At 47.4% G+C, this 20,736-nt stretch overlaps 1 protein-coding gene and 1 pseudogene across 1 annotated transcript; one reads left to right on the forward strand and one right to left on the reverse strand.

The window, feature by feature from the left end:
• Positions 1-1,049: 1,049 nt before the first annotated feature.
• LOC112548222 lies at positions 1,050-1,703 on the forward strand (annotated as a pseudogene).
• Positions 1,704-14,385: 12,682 nt separating this feature from the next.
• Positions 14,386-18,516, reverse strand: LOC102370028 (olfactory receptor 6B1-like). The gene is made up of 2 exons (XM_006036789.2): positions 18,509-18,516; positions 14,386-15,355 (listed from the first exon to the last, which is right to left on the reverse strand). Exons 1-2 carry the CDS (start codon positions 18,514-18,516, stop codon positions 14,386-14,388), a joined length of 978 nt encoding a protein of 325 aa, XP_006036851.2.
• Between the last annotated feature and the right edge of the window lie 2,220 nt (positions 18,517-20,736).

Below are 20,736 nucleotides of genomic sequence, written 5' to 3' on the forward strand. Positions count from 1 at the left end.
GACTCTATTCCACTTTCCAGAGGGAGCAGTTTCTAGTCTTTTAACTATGAAATTAGGACTATGAATGTATGGTTTCTAATCTCAGCTTTGTGCCATCTGATTTACTATTGAAGATAGGACCAAGCAGAATCAATGGTGTTTGAATGGAAAGCAAGAGTTATTTAAACTAGCATTCCTTTCCCTTCCTGACTCTGTAAATAGTTATTTCTTTCATCACAATTGACGTGACCACAGGAATTATCTTCCTGGACAGATAGTTCTGCACTTGTGGACAATCAAATATGCAGACACTCACAGGGTAGACTAAGGACCAGGTTTCTGCTCCTCCCTCACCTAGCAGAGTCTTCAATTTGGATTTCAACTGATTTCCTACAGCTAAGGTCTAATCAGCACAGCACAGGTAAGGCATTTTTCCCTGTCTTGCTGGCACTCCTTCTGAAGCCGGTCCACTGGGCAGCCACGGGCACAAGGTATATTGAAGATCTTGGATGGTCAGAGCACACTAAATTAAGTCAGAGAGTGAATAGCTTAATAAAGTGACTGCTGACTCGGAGGGAGAAAAGCCTAGGTTTTTTACATAGACTTATTTTTTCTTCCTAGGGAGGCAGAAATTACCCCCTCTACCCTTTTTCTTTTTTGTTTAATTATTATGTTTGTGGCTTACTTTCAAAAGGTGGGCCAGGAAAGGTTTGTGGTAATGCTGGATTTGTGCTTAGAGTACTATACTTGGAAGTCAGAGAGACCAAAATCCAATATTCTCTACATGACAGGGCCTAAAACCTAGGTCCTCAGGCTTCCAGGATGAACGTCCCAAGAATTCAGCTGCATCAGACAAAATATAGAATACTAAGAATTGGAAAAGACCCTCTCCCTCATTCTTTGCCAGCCTGCATGTTTTGGTCTAGTTTTGGTCTAGTTTTCAAGTGATGCAATTTTTCTGGACAGGTATCTGCCAGAAATGACGGTTAGCTGACCTGGAAACAATGGCTTGTCATCTCTGGTAATCTCTCCCTTTTTCCTTTATTGGTTTCATCAGGTAAAAGGACCAAATGGGAAAACAAAATGAAACCACTGTGATGGAATTCATTGTTCTGGGCTTCCCTGGATCCTTCTCTTTGCAGATCTCCATCTTCATGTTCTTCTTTCTTGTGTACATCCTAACTGTCACCAGAAACATGGCTATCGTAACCCTTGTGATGACCAACCACTGGCTCCACACCCCCATGTACTTTTTCTCTGCAACCTCTTTTCTAGAAATATGGTACACAACAGCTTCTGTTCCCAAGACCCTTGCCCTTTTCTTAGGGAAAAGCAGAACTATCTCCCTCCATGGCTAGCTCCTGCAGACGTACTTTATGTTTTCCTTTGGCTGCACAGAACATTTCCTCTTGGCTGTCATGGCCTATGATCGCTAGTTAGCCATTTGCCACCCACTGTGCTATAGCTCTATTATGAACAACACCTTATCTACTCAGATGGCCATTGCATGTTGGGTGGGTGGTTTCCTGGTTATCTCAATAATAGCATTTCTAATTGGCAAGTTGTCCTTCTGTGGTCCTAATATCATTAACAATTTCTGGTGCAATATGGATTCCTGGATAATCCTATCTTGCACAGACACGCACATAGCTGAGACAGCAGCTTTCATCATCGCAGTGATTGTCATCCTTGGCTCGTGTAAAAAATCAGCTTCCCCATGCTGATATTCGTTCCATTAATTAAAATCTAATAACAACGACAAAGTTAATAAAAATCCGGACGTTCATAGACTGTAAGGGCTGGAAGGGATCTCGTGAGATCATCGGGTCCAGCCCCCTGCACTAGACATGAAAGACAACTGGAGTCATGTGACTCCAGCAAGGTGACCGTCCAGTCTGCTCTTGAAGATTCCCAGGGTAGGTCAGTGGCAATGCATATGGGATGCATGGGGGTGCATGTGCACCCTCTGACACCAGTGTTCTGGGCATGGGGGTCAGGCAAGAGTGGTGGTGCCGCTGCCACTTCCAGGTCAGCGTAATTGACAGTGGGGGGACCCCACCTCCCATCACTGACTGGCTGCTGGGGGGGCACTTGTTGCTACCCAGTCCCCTCTCAGCCTTCTCTTTTTCAGGCTGAAAAGTCCCAGGTCCCTCAGCCTTTCCTCATATGACTTGTCTTGCAAGTCTCTGATCATGGTAATTTGCCCATGGTAAATTGCCCATGGTAATTTTCAGCATTCCTGGGAAGACTGAAGGAGACTGAAGCTCCAGGGAAACTTCAGAAGCGATGAAATAACCCAATCTTCCCTCAAAACTGTTTTTTTGCATGATGTAGCTTCATAGGAGACTACATTACCTTGAAAAAGAGAGAGACAGAGAGAGAATGCCTGCAGATTGTAAGCAATAGAAAAAGACACCATGCTAATTAGGGAGTGAGAGAGAGAGAGAGAGAGAAGAAGAAATAGAGGTGTAGGGTAGGCAGGGAGGAAAGGGAGGGAAGGAAGAAATGCTGTCATATTGAGCCAGACCCAAGGTCAGTTTTGTGCTGTTCATATCATCATACCAATGGTGAGAAGCTCCAACAGAAAATGTGAGCGCCCTGCAGCAGCCACTGTGCAGTAGTCTGCTCCTCCTCCTGGCGTTAGAACTGATTCCAGATCTCTACTGAATAGATGCCAGTTTGACCCCAAATTGTGTACTTCTATATCTCTTTCACAAAATGTCTTGGAGTTGTCAGTGAACTTTGCAAGTTTGCTCATGATACCTGAATCCAAATGGTCAATGAACATGTTGAAGAGCACTGGTCTGAGTTCTGAGCCCTGTGGGGTGTCACTGGTCACCTTCCACCGTGATGACTCAAGTCTGTCAATCAATGCCCTTTGTGTCCTACCACGTTGCCAATTCCCTAGCCACTGGACCATAAAGTAGTTGAGGCTGCATTCTCCCAATTTGACCATGAGGACATCATGGGAGACCAGCTCAAAGGCCTGTTTCAAGTCCAAATATATGACATTATCCTCATTTCCCCTATCCAGGTGGCAAGTTCCCTGATTGCAGAAGGAAATGAGATTGGTCTGGCATGACCTGCCCATTATGAAGCCATGTTGGCTGTCAATTGGAATACTAATCAGTTAGCCTGTGTATAATGGATTCTTTGATCATTTTCTCCAGAATGTTACCAGGGATTGAGGTGTCACTAATTGGCCTGTAATTTCATGTCCAATTTGGAGCTAGAACCAAAAGCCACATTTCTTTCTCAAGTCAACTCTCTATCCACAAGACTGTAGACTCACTCTTACTCCCCAGAAGAAAACTGGAATACAAAAGGTGAACTGTTGGTGTGGCGGCAAGGCACCTCCACAGGCTCCTGAAGGGGAGAGTATAATCCCTGTGGGCCCCAAACCCCAGAAACAGCCCCCCCCCACCACCCGTGGAAAACTCACCTCCCACCAGGCAGCCAGAGCAGGAGCAGGAACCGTGGCCCGCGGCCGGGCGAGCCAGTTTTACACTGGCTGTTTAATCAGCTGTTTCCCAGGTGGGGAACAACTGGACCAATCATAGTGTCCGTGCTGGTCACTGTGGGAAGATTTAAAAGCCCCACTAGAACCCGGGCAAGAAGGGAGCCGGAGAGCGAATGCACTGGTGTGTAGCAAGCCAGACGTGCTGAGGCTCCTGCATGGGAGAGGAGCAGCCCAGCTGGTGCAGCACGAGAAGGCAGAGCAGGGGAGGCTTTTGAGCCCCTTGTAGAAGGCAGAGCAGGGGAAACATTTGAGCCCCCTGTAGGAGGCTGGGGGAAAGGAGGCAGCTCCACATCCCTCTCCTCCTCAGGAGTCTATTTCTTTTGAAAAAAACGAAAACGAAAAAAAATAAGAGCGAGGGAGAAGAGGCGTAAGAACAAAGCACCCTCCTCAGAGGCATTGCAGTGGGCGTGACATTACGTCTAGATAGCCTGACAGCCTCGAGGGAGGGAAGGCTATGCATCAAGGCAGGAGGGACAAATATCAACTGAGCCCACTCGGACGTGGGATTCCCCTTGAGGCAAGCTGTGGTCAAGCCAGCAAGACTGAACCACCATTGTGCTGACGCCCATCTGGTTGGAGAGTGGACGGGGTGTAGGGGAGGTGGAGCCCCGTGGAACATCGTGCCTAAATTGTGAGTACTGCCGTTTCCTGGGCAGCTGGTCTTCTGGCAAGAAGATCTCCATTGAACCCTCTCTCCTTAAAAAAATAATATCAAGTCGTGGCAGGCGAGTTGAGGGGAAGGGCTACACACCTGACAGGCAGTGCAACATGCAAGGCACCTTTTATCACAGTTGGTTACATACTACTTGGTAGCATTCATGCCTGTCATGCATCTTTATTTCTCCACTGCTTTTACACCAGTCTGGAACGCCGATGACTAAGACAGTACAAACATTCTTATGGGTACGGGAGAACTTAATTTGTTTAGGCTGGAAGCCTGTGCACCAGAATATTTTAACACTCAGTTCCCATTAACCTATTTTTATTCCCAAATCATAGAATCATAAAAAAATAGGGTTGGACGGTGTTAGACTCTGACTTCCTGTGGTGCCCATTGTCTAGGGAGATGACGATCCAATTGCTCATGGAGCCTGTTACTCATTAGCCAGAACAAGCAGGGAGCAAGCGCTACTTGCACCCATTGCTCGCAACAGCATTATTCAGGATGGAGACAGCTTTGGGCAAAGGTCCCAAAAAACCAACAAACCAGGGATCTGCACTGAACATTAGTTCTTTTCACGTTTTATACATCTTGGCTCATGCTCATTACCATTCATTCCACCTTTGTCCCTCCTTCTGTCTCACCCATTTCTCCTCCGATTTCAAGCTCTGCATTTGTTTACTGTTTACTTCATTAACATGGAATTGCCTAGGCATTTCAATCATTTATGTGGCTCTCTGCTAAGAGCGCATGCGTAAGGCCATGAACTCAGCTTCTCCCAGTCACTTGCTGGTACTTTCTGGTTTCTTGCTGACTTCACCAGCCTCTCCAAGGTTTCGCTTCTACTTTATCTCTGATGATACCTGGTGGGCTGCATCTTGTTCTTCTTACACCATATACTCTACACACTATCCCATTGTTAGGAAACTACTTGCCTAAGCATTTGCAAGGTTATTTTTAATATATAATTTTTCCTTGTGGTCAGCAGGTTTGCTGAGAGACAGAAAAAAGCCTTTATTCAGCTGCAAATCCAGTGCTCCCCAAGATTCAAATACTGTCACCCTAACAGAAAGGACCTTGGGAGGTCATCTAATCCAACATCCTGCTGGAAGCAGGAGCACCCCCAACTAGAAAATCCAAACCAAGGCTTTGTCTATCTGGGTCTTAAAAACTTCCAAGGATGGAGCTTCCACCACCTGTCTGGGGAACCTGTTCCAATGTTTTACTACCCTCCTAGTGAGAAAATTCTTCCTAATATTTAGCCTAAACTTCCCAGGATGCAACCCGAGACGGCTGCTCCTTGTTCTGTCATCTGCCACCACTGAGAAAGTCTAGCTCTATTCTCTTTAGAACCCCCATTCAGGGAGTTAAAGGCTGCTATTCAATCCCCTCTCAATCTTCTCTTCTCCAGATTAAATAAACCCAGTTCCCTCAGCTTCTCCTCATAAGTCATGTGCCCTAGCACCCAAACAATTTTTGTTGCCCTCTGCTTGACCCTCTCCAATTTGTCCACATCCTTTTTGTAGTGGGGGGCCCAAAACTGAACACAGTACTTCAGATGTGGCCTCAACAGTGCTGAATAGAGGGGAAGAATCACTTCCCTTGACCTGCTGGCAACACTCCTACCAATGCAGCCCAGTATGCCATTGGTCTTCTTGGCAACAAGGGCACACTACTCACTCATATTCAGCCTTTTGTCCACCGTAACACCCAAGTCTTTAAGTGCAGATCTGCTGCCCAGCCAGTCAGCCCCAAGCCTGTACTGATGCATGGGATTGTTCCATCCCAAACCATTTTTGTTGCCCTCTGCTAAACCTTCTCCAATTTGTCTGCATCCTTTTTGTAGCGGGGGGCTCAAAACTGAAAACAGTGTGCCTGCCTGACTTTGAACACCCATTCACATGCCACCTTGGCTTGTGCGGTGGGTGGTGGATGTGCTGAAGCTTCGTGTGACCACTGAGAAGGACCTCGATCACCTTGGAGGCCACCCCTGAACTCACCTGCCACAACTTTGAATGTAATACCAGTGGAGGGATTGACCTCTGAAGATCCCTCAGGGGTAGCCACTTTGCTTGATAGATGTTCATGGGGCTCCAACACCCCTACACCCCAGCCTTACACCAACCTCCGGCAAGACATCAGGTCTTGGAACGGCCATCTCTCTGGTGTAGATTTTTCTTGATCCTGATGTCCTCTTCTGGCTTTGTTTCCCAAGGTTTTATTTTCTGTACTAGGCCACCAGTCTACTGGTCATGCCTGTTGTTTCTCTCCTTCTTGCTGACTGTGACCAGCCAGTAAACCTGGGCTGCCTGATGACATAGTGGCAATCAGGTCCCTTTTGTGGTGGACCTGTACAAGAAGAGCCTCCTGGGACCAGAGAAGAGGGAAACAAAAGGAAAAGAAGACACAATAACTATGCTCCACTAATATGCTCACTTCTAATGCTCACAGAGCCCCCAAGATCACTAGACTCAGAGAAAAGCAAAAAAAAACCCTGAGGGCTCTCGCCTGTGAAAGGGAAAAAGAAGGCAAGAAAGAAAAAAGAAGTAAAGCTCTGGGTGGACTATCAGGTTGCTCCTTCAGTCCCATTGCTAGGGCTTGATGGTGTCCTCTCGATACTCCTCTTCCGAAGTCTCCCCTTTGTTGCTTCTGCCAGCCTGCCTCCATGACCCGATATCTGAGTATCTGGGGTAGTGAAATTCCACCTTCTCCAGGTCTGCTACGGCCCTTTCTCCAGTGCCGTTGTAGTCTTCACACCGACGGGTGGGGTGCCCTACGCTGTGCTCCCCCATCGCCACTCGGGGTACTCCACCCCAAGCGCACTCCATCTCCCTGTGCCAGGGCCATTTGTTGCTGGAGCAGGGAGCTCCCGTAGCGTCTGCTGCTACTCCCTGCCCGGATCACCCTTCTTCAAGTCGACACTAGCTGCCGCCAGTGTGGAGAGCATCCACCACCTCTCCCACTCTCCTCACTTCTCTCTTGGCATCCCCTTTTATCTTCGCCGGTCGGTGATTGCCTGTGACATCACCTGCTCACTCCAGCTGGATAAAGGCATGGTTTGTGAACCACGCAGGCTCTGTTCTTTGTTCCCTCAGTGTTGGTCGCCCTATTGCAGGTAAGTGACTTTGTTTGGGGTTTTCTTTATTTCTGTATATGTTCCCCGTCCTGAGGTGCCCTGAGAGCACGGTTTGGGGTTCCCCCAAGTTAGTGCCACCGGGACACACAGTACTTCAGATGTGGCCTCAACAGTGCTGAATAGAGGGGAATAATCACTTCCCTTGACCTGCTGGCAACACTCCTACCAATGCAGCCCAGTATGCCGCTGGTCTTCTTGGCAACAAGGGCACACTGCTCCCTCATATTCAGCCTTTTGTCCACTATAACACCCAGGTCCTTATCTGCAGATCTACTGCACAGCCAGTCAGCCCCAAGCCTATACTGGTGCATGGGATTGTTCCATCCTAAGTGCAGGACTTTGCGCTTGTCCTTCTTGAACCTCATGAGATCCCTTTTGGCACAATCTTCGATTTGTCTAGGTCACTCTGAATCCTAGCCCTACCCTCCAGCATATCAACTACTCCTCCCAGCTTGGTGTCATCTGTAAACTTGCTGAGGGTGCACTCTAGGCCACCTTCCAGGTTGTTGATGAAAATATGGAACAAAATCAGCCCCAGGGCTGACCCCTGGGACACTCCACTTGATACTGGCTGCCAGGTAGACATCTAGCCTTTGAGCCCAATGTTTCAGCCAGTTTTCTATCCATCTTAAAGTCCATTCATCCAGCTCATACTTCCTTAGCTTGCCTGGGAGACTGTATCAAAAGTCTTCCTAAAATCGAGGTATGCCATATGTGCTGGTCTCCCCATGTCCACAGAGCTAGTCATCTCATCATAGAAGGTAATCAGGTTGGTCAGGCATGACTTACCCTTGGTGAATTCATGCTGACTGTTCCTAATCACCTTCTTTTATTTTCAGTTTTTAGAAATGGATTCCTTGTGGACCTGCAACACTCCAGCCCTACCAACTCTTTCCTCTTGACCTAAATTTCCCCCTCAGCCTGGCTGTTGATCATCAAAAGCTTCAGCACTTGGGGGTGACTGTAAATGGTGACTGTAGAGGAACATGAAACAGAGGAAGACAGTAGGTTTTGCTGGGGTGGCATCTGGGCATTGGCACCCACAGTCATAGTCAGGTCACAAGATGAGGCTTGCCAATCATAAAGGTTGCCAACTCCTGGTGTAGGATGCCTGGGGGCAACTTGTGAGTGAAAAACTAGCAGGCTGCAGATTTGTCAGGTTTTGGACCTCAGCTCTGACCCCATGCTTCCCTGACATTTTCTGACCTTGTCTAAATGCATTTTATATATATATATATGAAAATGCAGTTTGAAAACCAGGTTGTTTCTGGTGGCATTTTTGTGGAATATCTTCACTACTGAACATATATGAAAGGACCCAAAGAACAAATAGATTCACGATTTTGCCACCAGATATTTCAGAAGAAAAATGTAAGTGTTTTGAGGAGGCTGACTTTCTGATAGATAGATAGATAGATAGATAGATAGATAGATAGATATTTTGAAGTGGAGATTTCCCACTTAGTCAATAAATTATAGTCAGGAAATTGGTTGGACACTAGAATTACTACAGCACTGCTGAAATTGCAGAGCTCAAACAAAACATTGCATAATATTCTTAATTTTTAGATGCTTCTCTGAGATATTCATCCAGCAAGAATAGTGTGCCAATCCTTGTGTTCTCAATACCACAATACTACATCAAGATAAGTTAAACATGACGAAGTACTAGGACTCACTGGATTTAGGATTTGTTTAGAATATTTTTCAGCGCACAGATATTCTATATTGTTTTGATCAGCGACCAATAACATAACAATGGGTGGGGGGCGGGAGGGCGGTGAGCAGAGCATGAGCCCTGGGCACTGCCTAAGAGCGGGGATACTAGAATTAAGTTTGGACAGTGCCTCACCCTCACCCTAACCCTGACCCTAACCCTAACTGGCCCTCCGCCCCCCCTGCTTTTCACAGCACCCTGAACCTTCTGTACAGCAGCTCTGGCTTCACCAGCAGAAAGGGCAGGGAAGCAGTGGTCGTGCATAGTAGAGGAGCAGCAGCTGAGGTTCACTGCTGTGAGGGGAAGATGTCACCTTCTTTTTTGATACTAAATATGGGTATTTAAATGATTTCTTGACATATGTGTCAAAGGCAAAAAAAATAAAAAATCAAACCTGCAGGGATGGGGTAGGTCCCAGCCCCTTGGGGCAGATAACAGTGAGGTAACTGCTAGCTGCCCCACTGGTAGATCTGGCAGGGTCCCAGGACTTGCCCCTCCCCTGCAGCTCTTTCCAAGTCCTGTGCCCCTAATCAGGGATCCAGGACGTGGAGACATTGTCCCCACTCCAGCAGCAGGCAGCCCCCAGGGGTAGGGTGTAATGTCCCAGCCCTTACCACATGAACACTGCATGCCCTTGGAGGCTGGGGTGGTACAGCGAGCTCCCACAGGCAGTGGCAGCGGTGCTGGCAGCAAGGCAGGGCAGTGGTGTGTGGCGACCACCCTCAGGCACCGTCGACAGTGTCAGTAGCACCTTTTCACAGGGATGCACCAACACGGTCAGGTGGTGCACATGCACCCATATGCACCCCCTATGCGTCACCGGTGCCTTGCCAGCAGACAGCTATCTTTCGGCCCAATGCTCCCTGCCAGTCCCTGGGGGAGCCTGCACTCAGAGCTCCCCAGGGTGCTGGCAGAGGCCCATTGCAGGACCTCAGGAAGCAGGAGCAGTTTACTCATGAGTAAACTGACCCGAATGAAATGCATGGATGGATAAGCCCACCATCATTATTCCCATTCTGCAGCTGGAGAAACTGAAGCTCAGAGATGTTTTACTGGGATTTTCTGTAAGAGGTTCAGCAATTTGTCCATGACCCCCTGGAAAGCCGGTGGCAAAGCCATGAATACAGTTCAGGTCACTTTAGTCTCAGGTACTGTCACATCTAATTCTCATGCCGCTGCCTTGAGTTACCGTGCAGCAGGGCTGTGTGAAACAGCACCGTTCCGCTTCCACTTCCATTTTGATGTTTTTACAGAACAGTGTTTTATTTTCAGTTCGGTTTCATTTTGAAAGCACCGTTCTATTTTGATTCATCAAAACTGTTTCACTGTTTCGATGCCGTTTTGACGTTTTGCCAATAGGCTATTCTGCACACAGCATCAGGACGATTGGCGCTGCCGCTGGCCCCAGCTGGCAGCACCAGCCTCCTGTCATCCGGCAGGCAGATCGGGGGCCCACACGCGCAGGAGCAGTCTGGCACAGGCCTACAGCCCTCCCAGGGGTGCGGGCAAGCCCCAGATCTGCCTGCCAGATGACAGGAGGCTGGTGCTGCTGGCTGGGGCCAGCAGCAGCATTGATCTTCCCAGCAAAGGCTGCGCTCAGCCCCAGTCCTAGCCAACAGCACCAGCCTCCTGTGATCCGGCAGGCAGATTGGGATCGCCGCACCCTCAGGAGGAGTTGGCAGAGTCCCACAGCTCTCCCGTGACTGCAATTTTTTGGCATTTGTGGTGTAACAAGGGGCACGGGTATCTGTTTCCTTGGCCTTCCTGGGACAAGGACAACATCTGTTTTCAGCCCAAACTGGATGGAGTTGCAGATACTCCAGGAGATAGGGCTATAATCCAGAATGACCAGGAAAACTTGGAGAAATGGTCCACAATCAATCTGAAAAAATACAAACCAGGGAATGAGTGGCAAGTCTGTGATACTGCAGACAGGAAGCTGTTTTTTTTGGGGTGGGGAAGGGGTTCAACAGGAGCACACTCTAAGAACATATTCAGACTTACTTTTTCATTAGAAACTATTTCCTATTCTCAATAAAAGCCTTTGTTAATAGTTAAGTAAAACTGATGATGAGCTGGATATGAGCTAAGAGTGTGCTCCTGTTGAAAAATAAACCTCAACAGCATGCTGAGTTGTATTAACAGGTGTATCACCTGCGAATCAAGGGGAATGATTCTTCCCCTCTGGTAGCACTGGTGAGGCCTCACCTGGACTTAACAGCTCCTTGCTCTTGCTCCCACCTCCATCAAGACCAGAGGAAGTAGAAAGTGGCCCTGTCCCAAACCCTGAGTGGGAAGCAGGGTAGTGGGTAAACTGGGTCATGGGTCCCACCGAGTATGGCGCTTCTTATGCTTCTTCATTCTCCTTGTGATTTCTTTTGTAGAAAGTATAAGGAAAAACAAACAAAATCTTAACTCTGTAGTAAGAAATTTCTTTCTGCAAGATATGGATAGTTATGGTACAGTCTTCAAGCAGCCTAAAATATTTCTTCTAATATCTAAATATTCTGTAGATGAACCAGTTGAATCAACAATGTCTACACCTGTCTGAATAATATAGAATATTTTCAAACAGCATTTTAGAAATATGCAGCATTTTTAAAAATAATTTTCTGGTTCTGGTAATTTCCTTAAAGCAAATGTCACTTCCCTGTTTTTAAGACTATACATGATGGGGTTAAACACTGGTGTCAGAGAGGAGTTAGCCAGTATGGATTGAATCATAGAATCATAGAAAATGAAGGTTGGAGAGGATCTCAGGAGGTGACATCTACTCCAACCCCCTGCTCAAACGTGGACCATCCCCAACTAGGTCATTCCAGCCGGGGCTTTGTTGAGCTAGGCCTTAAAAATCTCCAAGAATGGGGATTGCACCACCTCTCTAGGGAACCCATTCCAGTGCATCACCACCCTCCTAGTGAGAAAGTTTTTTTTTCCTAATATCCATCTTAACTTCCCGTCCTGCAACTTGAGACCATCGCTCCTTGTTCTGTCATATGCCACCAATGAGAACAGCCTAGCTCTATCCTCTTTATAACCACCCGTCAGGTAGTTATAGGCTGCTGTCAAATTAAGCTTCAGTATTCTCTTCTGCAGACAAAATAAGCCCATTTCCCTCAGCCTCTCCTCATAAGTCATGTGCCCCAGCCCCTCAACCATTTTAACTGCCCTCTAAATCCTTTGACTTGGATCTTAAATACGCAATAGTTGCAGAACCATAGCATAGTGGCACCACACAGCGGTGTGAAAAGCAAGGGGGCAAGACCTTATATCTGCCTTGAACTCGTGGCATCAGAATGGGGTTAACATTTTTAATATAAGAAATAACTATCAAGAAAAAATGGGATAAGTATTAATAGTACAGCTATATAGACAGCCATTTTGTTGCAAGAGCTGTCTATGCAAGACACCTCCAGGAGAGGCGAGGTGTCACAGACGAAATGGTCAATTTCATGAAACTCACAAAAAGGCAAAGCAAGCACAAAACATGTTTGCCTAGACAGTCCACGACCCTTCAAACCTCCCTATTTATGATGATTATGTTACATGAAGGGTTACATATGGCAGTATAGCAAGCATAGGGCATGGCAGCCAGGAGAAAATGTGAAGGGCCAACCCTGCAGGTTGAGCAGATTTGAAAATCACTAGAGGATGAAGCCAGGTATTACAGTAAGATTCTTTCCATGTGTTGGGTGCATTCAGTCTGCAAACACAGCACAGAGTAATCTACATTTCCTTTACTTGAGAAGATTATTAGTCCAAGCAGTCACTCACAGATACAGAATCATTCATCTGAGATGTCTTGGTTTGGACCAAGCCTCTGTAGCTGCAATATTTGTATGTTCAAATGTGGGAATGTAATCAGTTTTGCTTAACTGTTTGACAGAGGCTTTTTCATTGAGAATAGGAAATAGTTCCTAATGAAAGAGTAAAGGCCAGATAGAATAAATAACTTGTGTGCCTGGAAGACAGGTGCTACAAACCCTAAATTTAAGTGTGCCCTAGAGTGGAGCCCCAGTTTTAGGCACCGAGGTTCCATATGCATTTCATGAAGGAAATGGGCAAGTCAAAGGACCAGGCAGGGAGTTGCTGGAAGCTAGCTAATAAATAGTCGTAAACCCTGGATGAAATCCTGCTTCTCCTGGAACTGGTGCTCGAATCACGTCTGCAAGGAAAGAACTTCCATCTACTTTATTTCCCCATTATTTAAACAGGAAGCAGTTAAGCCTGCATTTTGCAAGACCAAAAGCTGTTGATGTGTCTTAACTATTTCTGAGCATGTCTACTGGATTAGCCTCTTCAGACAACTGGAAAGGAAGTTGGCCTAACTTCTAGCTCCAAATGGGGCTTGAGCCAAAGGAAGGTGCCAGGGCAGTTCTGGGTATGTATGGAAGTGAAAACTGCAGTAATAGTGGGAATTTTCTGGGCAAACAGGCTAGATCATAGCAAATTGAGGTTAAGATGATGAATAAAAGTTTTTTGGATTGTGATAATAGACTTTGGGGGCCAGGTTTTGCCTGGTTCTGTTTTGGATAAGTCCCTGGTTCATTAGTTTATGGGAGTGACATATGTCATTCTTAATTAGTTTAAAAATATATCTTTCAAAGTGATGATTGTTTATTGAAAATCAGAGCATTTCAGCTAATAAGCATTTACATGCTAGATGGAAGGTACACAGAAACTGGGTATTAGAAAACAGAGGGACATAATGTAGACAACTACGTACTTGTTCAAACCAGGGGAGTAAAAGTAAAGAATTCAGACTGATTGTGGGGGAGAAATCCCCATAAAATATCCTCATTGGTTGGATTGTGGAAGAGTTAACCATTTTCAAAATTGTCAAATGGCAATGCCAAAGAATACAAATATCCAAATATTTGAATAATTCCATGGAAAATATTTAATAGCATATTGAGACTCATGTGTTTTGTCAACCTTGTAATTTTTACATGGATCCTGTCAGCACACCAATGTTCACTTACATGTTCTGACTGGGCACATCTACCTCTGATGCTATGTGTAGGTTACTTACAGGCTGTGGGCACCAGAATCCTAGCAAAATAAGATTCTTAATATCTTTTGAAAATTTTAGTCCAAGTTGTTATACCTTTAGATTGAATTTTTAATTTTATATTCATATCATTTTTACTTTGGGTAGCACATGGATTTTACTAACATGACAGTCCCTTAGATATAGCAGAATTCAAATGTAGTCTGACTAGAAAGATCCCAAATCTATCTGATCCAAAGCTTTCCAATATTTTCAGATCTTCAGATACCAGAGATACAGATTACCAAAGACTAAGGAAGACTACCAAAGATCTTGCAGACCTAGACATAACAACAGATCTGACACTATAACAAATGCAAATCTACTTTTCACTAAGGGGTCTTATTAAAAAAAAATTGCAGTTGTTGTAAAATCTACACATTTTAGGCAGCCTTTTCAGGGCCTCTTTCACTTCCTTATTTCTCAGGCTATAGATGAGGGGGTTAACCATGGGAGTCAAAACAGTGTAGGTGACTGAGAACATTTTGCTTAGGTCTCTCAGTGAATGAGTGCTTGGAAACATATAGACAATAATCAGGGTCCCATAAAAAATTGTCACTACAATCAGGTGAGAGGAGCATGTGGAGAAGGCCTTTTGCCTCCCCGTATTAGAAGGGATTCTCAGGATAGCGGTGATAATGCAAATATAGGATGTCAAGATTAAGAGAAATGGCATCAGCATGAATAGTATGGAGAAGATAAAAATCAAAATGTACATCAGGTGGAGATCACTGCAGGAAAGTTGTATCACGGGGATGAAATCACAGATGAAATGGTCAATTACATTGGAACCACAGAAAGTCAACTGTGTTATGGAGAGAGTAGTTACAGTATTACCCACAAAGCCACTTATCCAGGAGAAGGCTGCTAGTTGCAAGCAAAGCTTACTATCCATAATAGCCATGTAATGCAGAGGTTTACATACTGCCAGATAACGATCATAAGACATTACAGAGAAGAGAAAGCATTCTGCAGCTGCCAGGCCACCAAAGAAATAGAATTGGGTGATACAACTTGTGAAGGAAATGTGGTTCTCACCAGTCAGGGTACTCATCAGGACTCTGGGCAGGGTGGTGGAGCTGTAACAGGTCTCCAGGAAGGACAAGTTCCCCAGGTAGAAATACATGGGGGTGTGAAGGTGTTGATCAGTCAAAATCAGCACAATGATGAGGATGTTCCCAGCCACAGTCACAACGTAGATCACTAGAAACAGCACGAAGACAAGAGCTTGCAGTTCATATTTATTGCCAAACCCCAGGAGGATGAATTCTGTGACAGAAGTTTGATTTTTGCTTCTGGTGTTAACCATGAAGATGATATCTATTGCTGAAAAAAGTAAATGTTACAACAGCCCCACAATTTTAGTTTAAGCCTATTAACAGTTAAAATCTCCATGTTGTGGAGTTAGAGTTGTAGACTGCAAGGCTAGGATGGGCTACTATTATAATGTCATCTGCCCTGCTGTGTAACACAGCCCTTCATCCATTCGTAGTTCTATTATAGCAGACCTTACCTTACACTCTTCCCCTTACGTATTAATACTCCCTCCCTCTCAGAAAAATGGTACAGGACTGCAGTTGGAGAGCTAGCACCTACCTGTAACCCCAGGATACTGCAAACTTCAATTGACTGGCTTTTATTTTTAATGAGACATTGACCAAGGTTTTGCTTCTTCACCAGAGCTCCTCATCTCTCATCACTGAATGTGGATTCACCCAGTAAATAGATCTGCCCTCCCTGAAGAGAAGAGCTGGTGCTGCAGTCTTGCTTGGAATTTGCTTTTCTCCTTCTGTTAACCAAGTGCAGAGGTTCCCCAGGTTTGTATCCTTCAGCATGGAGCCTTACCATCTCCGCTGCGTACCTTTCTGGTGGGGCTAAGTCTAGGGAGTGACTGACTTATTTCCTAAGTATAAACAACCAGAGGCCCCAGAGGACATCTGTATGGGACATACGTACCTGCTGTCTGGGACTGTTGTTGTACAGGGACCAATTTAATACTACATTCATTTAAAGTTTTGTCAAACAGACTGACTTTTCTAAATTATTTTAATTACATCAATACTGTCATTGAGTAATAATTTGGGAGAGGTGACAAGCAAGATAAGAAGTCCAACCAGGTATTTTAATAAACACACAAGAAACTGAATTGAAATTCAAGGCAAATTAAATAAACAAATGAAAGAAAATCTCCCTTTCTTATTTATTCCCTCTCTCTTGGTCATGCAAGCACACAAACTCAATAAACTAAATAATCTGAACTACTGTTTAATGTGTCAGTGCTTATTTATATAATTGCTTTTCAGCTCTCTGTTTAAAAAAATCAGGGTGTGGGAATAGGGCCAGTGCCCACATGTGCAGTCTACCTGGGACTACATTTAGTCCCAAATCTGAGCAGCTTGCTATGTGCCCCTGGGGCCACTGAGGGGAGCTCCAGCCTCTGGTCACATGGCTTCCAGGTCTTGGCAACCATGCTGATGCCAAAGGCAGCTGTCAGCACTGGCAGCTGTCTTAAAAGCACCCCCCACCCCCTTCTGATTCCTGGCCAGCCCCATCCCCTGTCCGGGAGCTGCATGCCAAGTGCAGGGGTAGCATGCAGCAGCTTCCTCCTTGCCCAGCCTGCCTCCCCGCGCCATGCCTGCCCCTGCCCCTGCCCCTGCCCCTGCCAGCAGTGTCCACTGCCCCGCTGCTTCAGCCTGGCTCCTGCCAGCAATGAGCAGTGTCCTGCACTGCTGCTGGCATGGTGTTGGCCCTGCTGGCCCACCAGGCCCCCCCTGCCCAGGCCCCAGGACAGCTACACACCTGCCAGGCAGGCCCAGGGTACCAGCTCTGGAAGGTTCTGGCCAAGCCCCTCCTCCTGCACTCCCCTCTCCAGCCCGCCTGCCCCACCACCCACACACCCCCAACCCCCCGCTCACCCATAGCGCCACTCCAGGACACACAAGTCAAACAGAACAAACTTTATACCCTCAACAAACAAAGATTGCTCTCCCCTCCCCCTCCACAGAGTGCCCCTCCACCACCATCCCCACCCACCAACAATAAAAACCCTGTTCCTCAAATTTTAAAGACACTTTGCATGTCTGACCCTGTCTCTGAGTCCAGCTGTGTGGAGCTGAGGGGTGGGGCCAGCCAGGGTGCAGAGCCTGCTGGCAGGCAACTAGCACCCTGCCCACAGACAGTCCCCTCACATATCTGGGGGCTGCAACAAAGGCCGGGGTGTTACCTGTCAGCTCTGTCGCACAAATGATGTCATATTTTTCCCGGGATGACTGGTAGAAGTCCTCCCCACAAAGTTTATGAACACTCATGCTAAACTGAGGCTTATTCACAACAGGTAAAATATAAAACCCTGATGCTGCAAGCATAGCTAAGCCATCTGAGAAGAAACAATGTGGTATCCCATCTAGTCATAAGAATTTCAAGCTGGCTCATAAGTGTCTGGTTACTCCTTAACCTTATGTTTTTCCTGGTTATTAATCAGTTTCTTGAGATGTTCCAAACCAGATAACTCCTTGTCAATAGAAAAGATAATTATTTCCACAATTGAAAGAATGCTTTGAAGAGGCTAGACTAAGGGTGTAAAAAGCTGTAAAAGCAGCAAACAGTGTGCTTTCAAGAGAGAGGAATCCCTCTGACACCATCCGCTGTTCTCGGGAAGCTGGAATAAAACAGATTGTCTCTTTCTGTCATCTGTTTAACCTTCAATGATCGTGCTAAGAACTTTACCTGTCAACAAAACATCCAAGTGCATTGGAATGGTGAGATCCCAGTACCTCTCTCTCTTTCTCTTTTTCTCTCTAGGCATAGATTTCTGAACCTGAATTGTATTAGTTAAGCTTGAGCTAGGTTTCCCAAATACTCAATGAAACCAGGATAATATTGTAATTGTTTTTGTTTGTTTCCCCTTACATGTCTATTACTACTAGTACCATTAGAAATTTCATATACTTAGCAATAAATAACTTTTATAATCAAACTGGTGGTAACTGAGTAAATTTTTTCTTCTCTACTTCCTCTTCCCCACTTGCTCTGCAGCAATGCTTCTTTTACCTAAGCCAAAGATTGGGACGTGCTGAGTTTGAGACACACAAGGGGACCAGCTTGTACAGGCTGGTTGACCCAGTTTGTCTTAGACGTGCCCTAATGAACTGAATGCTGGCCCACGAGGGTGTCAGCTGGACACCCAGCTGGATTCAGAGGTCTTCTGTTCACCTGTGTGCTTGTGTCTGACTGCATTTTATTGTTACCTTAATGAACTGATTCCTGCCATATAAGGATGTCAGCCTGTACATGCTGATCAACCCAGCTGGGTCAGGTGTGTCACGTAATCTCTGTGTGTTTGTATGTATGTGACTGATCTGGTGGCTGGAAGAACCCAGCCCCATTGAACTGAGTCCTGCAAGATAGTTCCACTGGGGGTGAGGACTTGCACAAGGGAGAGATACAGCTCCATATAGAAACACCAGTACACAAGCAGCACATTGATAGAATTACAAAGACCCTAGAACCATATCCCTAATAAATGAGCACACCCCAAAGTGATGGGTAAATCTGGTAACAGGGGACTGCAGCACCTTCTCCATGATGCAGCCATGGATGTGTTGCAGGGTTGGTACCCAGGGGTCCTGTGGGGCCGGGGTGGGATGCGGAGTGTCGTGGGGCTTGGGTGCAGTCTCTGCTGGGAGGCCCTGGGCCACCAGCTGCTGCTCGGACAGCTCCACATGCTGCTGCTCCATGACCGTGGCTCTGCCCAGTGGGCCTGGCAGGCCCACAGTTGCACCTCCTCCCAGATGGCCTCCTGGGCAAGGTCCCCTGCCCACCATGCCCACTGATCCACCACCCAGTCCTTTCTTGTGACCACCAGCCACTGGAGCAGGTGGGTACCATTCAGGGTGTGCAGCTGGTGCAGCCGGCACCTGCAGGTCATTCCAGCAGCAGATGACAGTGAGGCTGTGGTGGCAATCGTGCAGTCCGTTCTGGTCTCTCCCTTGCATTCAGATGTTGGTCCTTAAGAGGCAAGAGACTGAAGGCTTTTGTGAGAGTTTGCAACATTTGAGAGAAAAGATGTGTTCCTGAGGCCCTGCACTGCCTGGCCTCAGATTGGAGGTCAGTTGTGTGTGGGTGCCCAGGGGCCATAGTAAGCCAGCTGGGCAAGTCTGGGCCTAGGTGGGTGGAACCTGAGCCTCCCATCCTCGCTTGCTCCCTGGACTTTGGCCACAGGCTTCCTGCCTTCCCTGCCCCCTTCCCAGGATGGGCCATGCCAGGCTGCTGGCAGCACCTGCTGCCATGGCTTCATCCTCCACTGACCCCCTCCCACCTCTGCAGACAGACAGGCTCCAGGCATGTGGGGCTCCCAGGCGTCCGGGGGGAGGGGCTAGCCACATCCCTACTTTCCCCTCTAGGGTCCTCTCCCACCAGGCGACCCCCCCCCCACCACTGAGGGCCTCTTCCACCACACCACCACTGTGCCCCAAGTGTGTTCCTGCTGCATGTGCCATAGGCGGTGTGATGGGCTGTTTGTCCTGGTGGAAGGCTGTTTGGGCCACTATGCCCTGTTGCCTGGATGGCGCCCTGGGCACAACCTGAGCTCCTGGAGTGAGACCCTGAGCTATAATAGCGTGGGGCATAAGTCTGGCCTGCCCTGGAATGGCCGCTGCTGCCTGTAGGGCTATCTGTGGCACCTCTAAATATTTCTGCCCCCAGCTGCCAAGGAAGAGATCGCTGCTGGTATCAATACCTTCCTCAGTGAATGGGAAGCCCATGCCTGCCCAGCCACTAGGACATAGGCTGCTCAATAAAGGTCTGATAGGTGTCCCACCTCTCTGCATGTTGTGGGGGGGAACCTGTAGCCAGGAGGGTGTGGGAGGGCCAGGCAAGGAGTGGGGACCAGGGCTGGAGCTGGGGCCAGGGGCAGGGGAAGAGGTGGGGGTGGGGAATGAGCCTGGTAGAACCCACCCGCCAGTGTGGGACTTACCATGGGCCTGGGACCAGTGAGGCTGGCAGCTCAGCATGGGGCTCCCCATTCTAAGAGGCATGCAGCTCCACCTGGTGTCTGTGGCTTCCTGTGGGCTGGGTGCTGACACCTGGTGTTCCCTCCCCCCCTCCCCCCTGCCCTCCCTGGGGAGGAGCTGGTGCTGTTGGCAGCTGGCAGTGGTATGGTCAGCCAGTCCTCATGGGCAGCTGCAGGCCAGGGCTAAGGCCAAGGTAGCTGCTGGCTAGGGCTCCCTGGGCTACTAATGAGGGCAGCAGCTGGGGAGGAGTTCAGGGCAGGGCACTGAAGGCGTGAGGTCCAATGATGTGTCACTGGAGGTGTCAGGGTGGGCATGGGTGCAGGCTCCTTGGGCACTCGAATGGGGTTCAGCTCCCGCATGAAAGACATGGTATTTGGGGCCCCACCAGACCAAAGACTGTGGCTGGTTATGGTCACCCACTGGACCTGCAGGTCCTTGACCTTAATGTAGCACTGCCACACCAACTTTGTTACATAAATTGCCAATTGATCAAATCACAAGCAGACCTTATGAGGGGATTAGGCAAAGTGCTGTGTTTATTGATTAAGCACTTAATGCACACACACACACACACACACACCACATTCATACCCCAATTTCTGTTCTGTGCTGGTATACATTACCTCTTTTGTCGGTGCTTGGATCAACTTAGTGGCCAACCA

The sequence above is a fragment of the Alligator sinensis genome, unplaced genomic scaffold (assembly GCF_000455745.1).
Source record: "Alligator sinensis unplaced genomic scaffold, ASM45574v1 scaffold891_1, whole genome shotgun sequence".
Lineage (NCBI taxonomy): Eukaryota > Metazoa > Chordata > Crocodylia > Alligatoridae > Alligator > Alligator sinensis.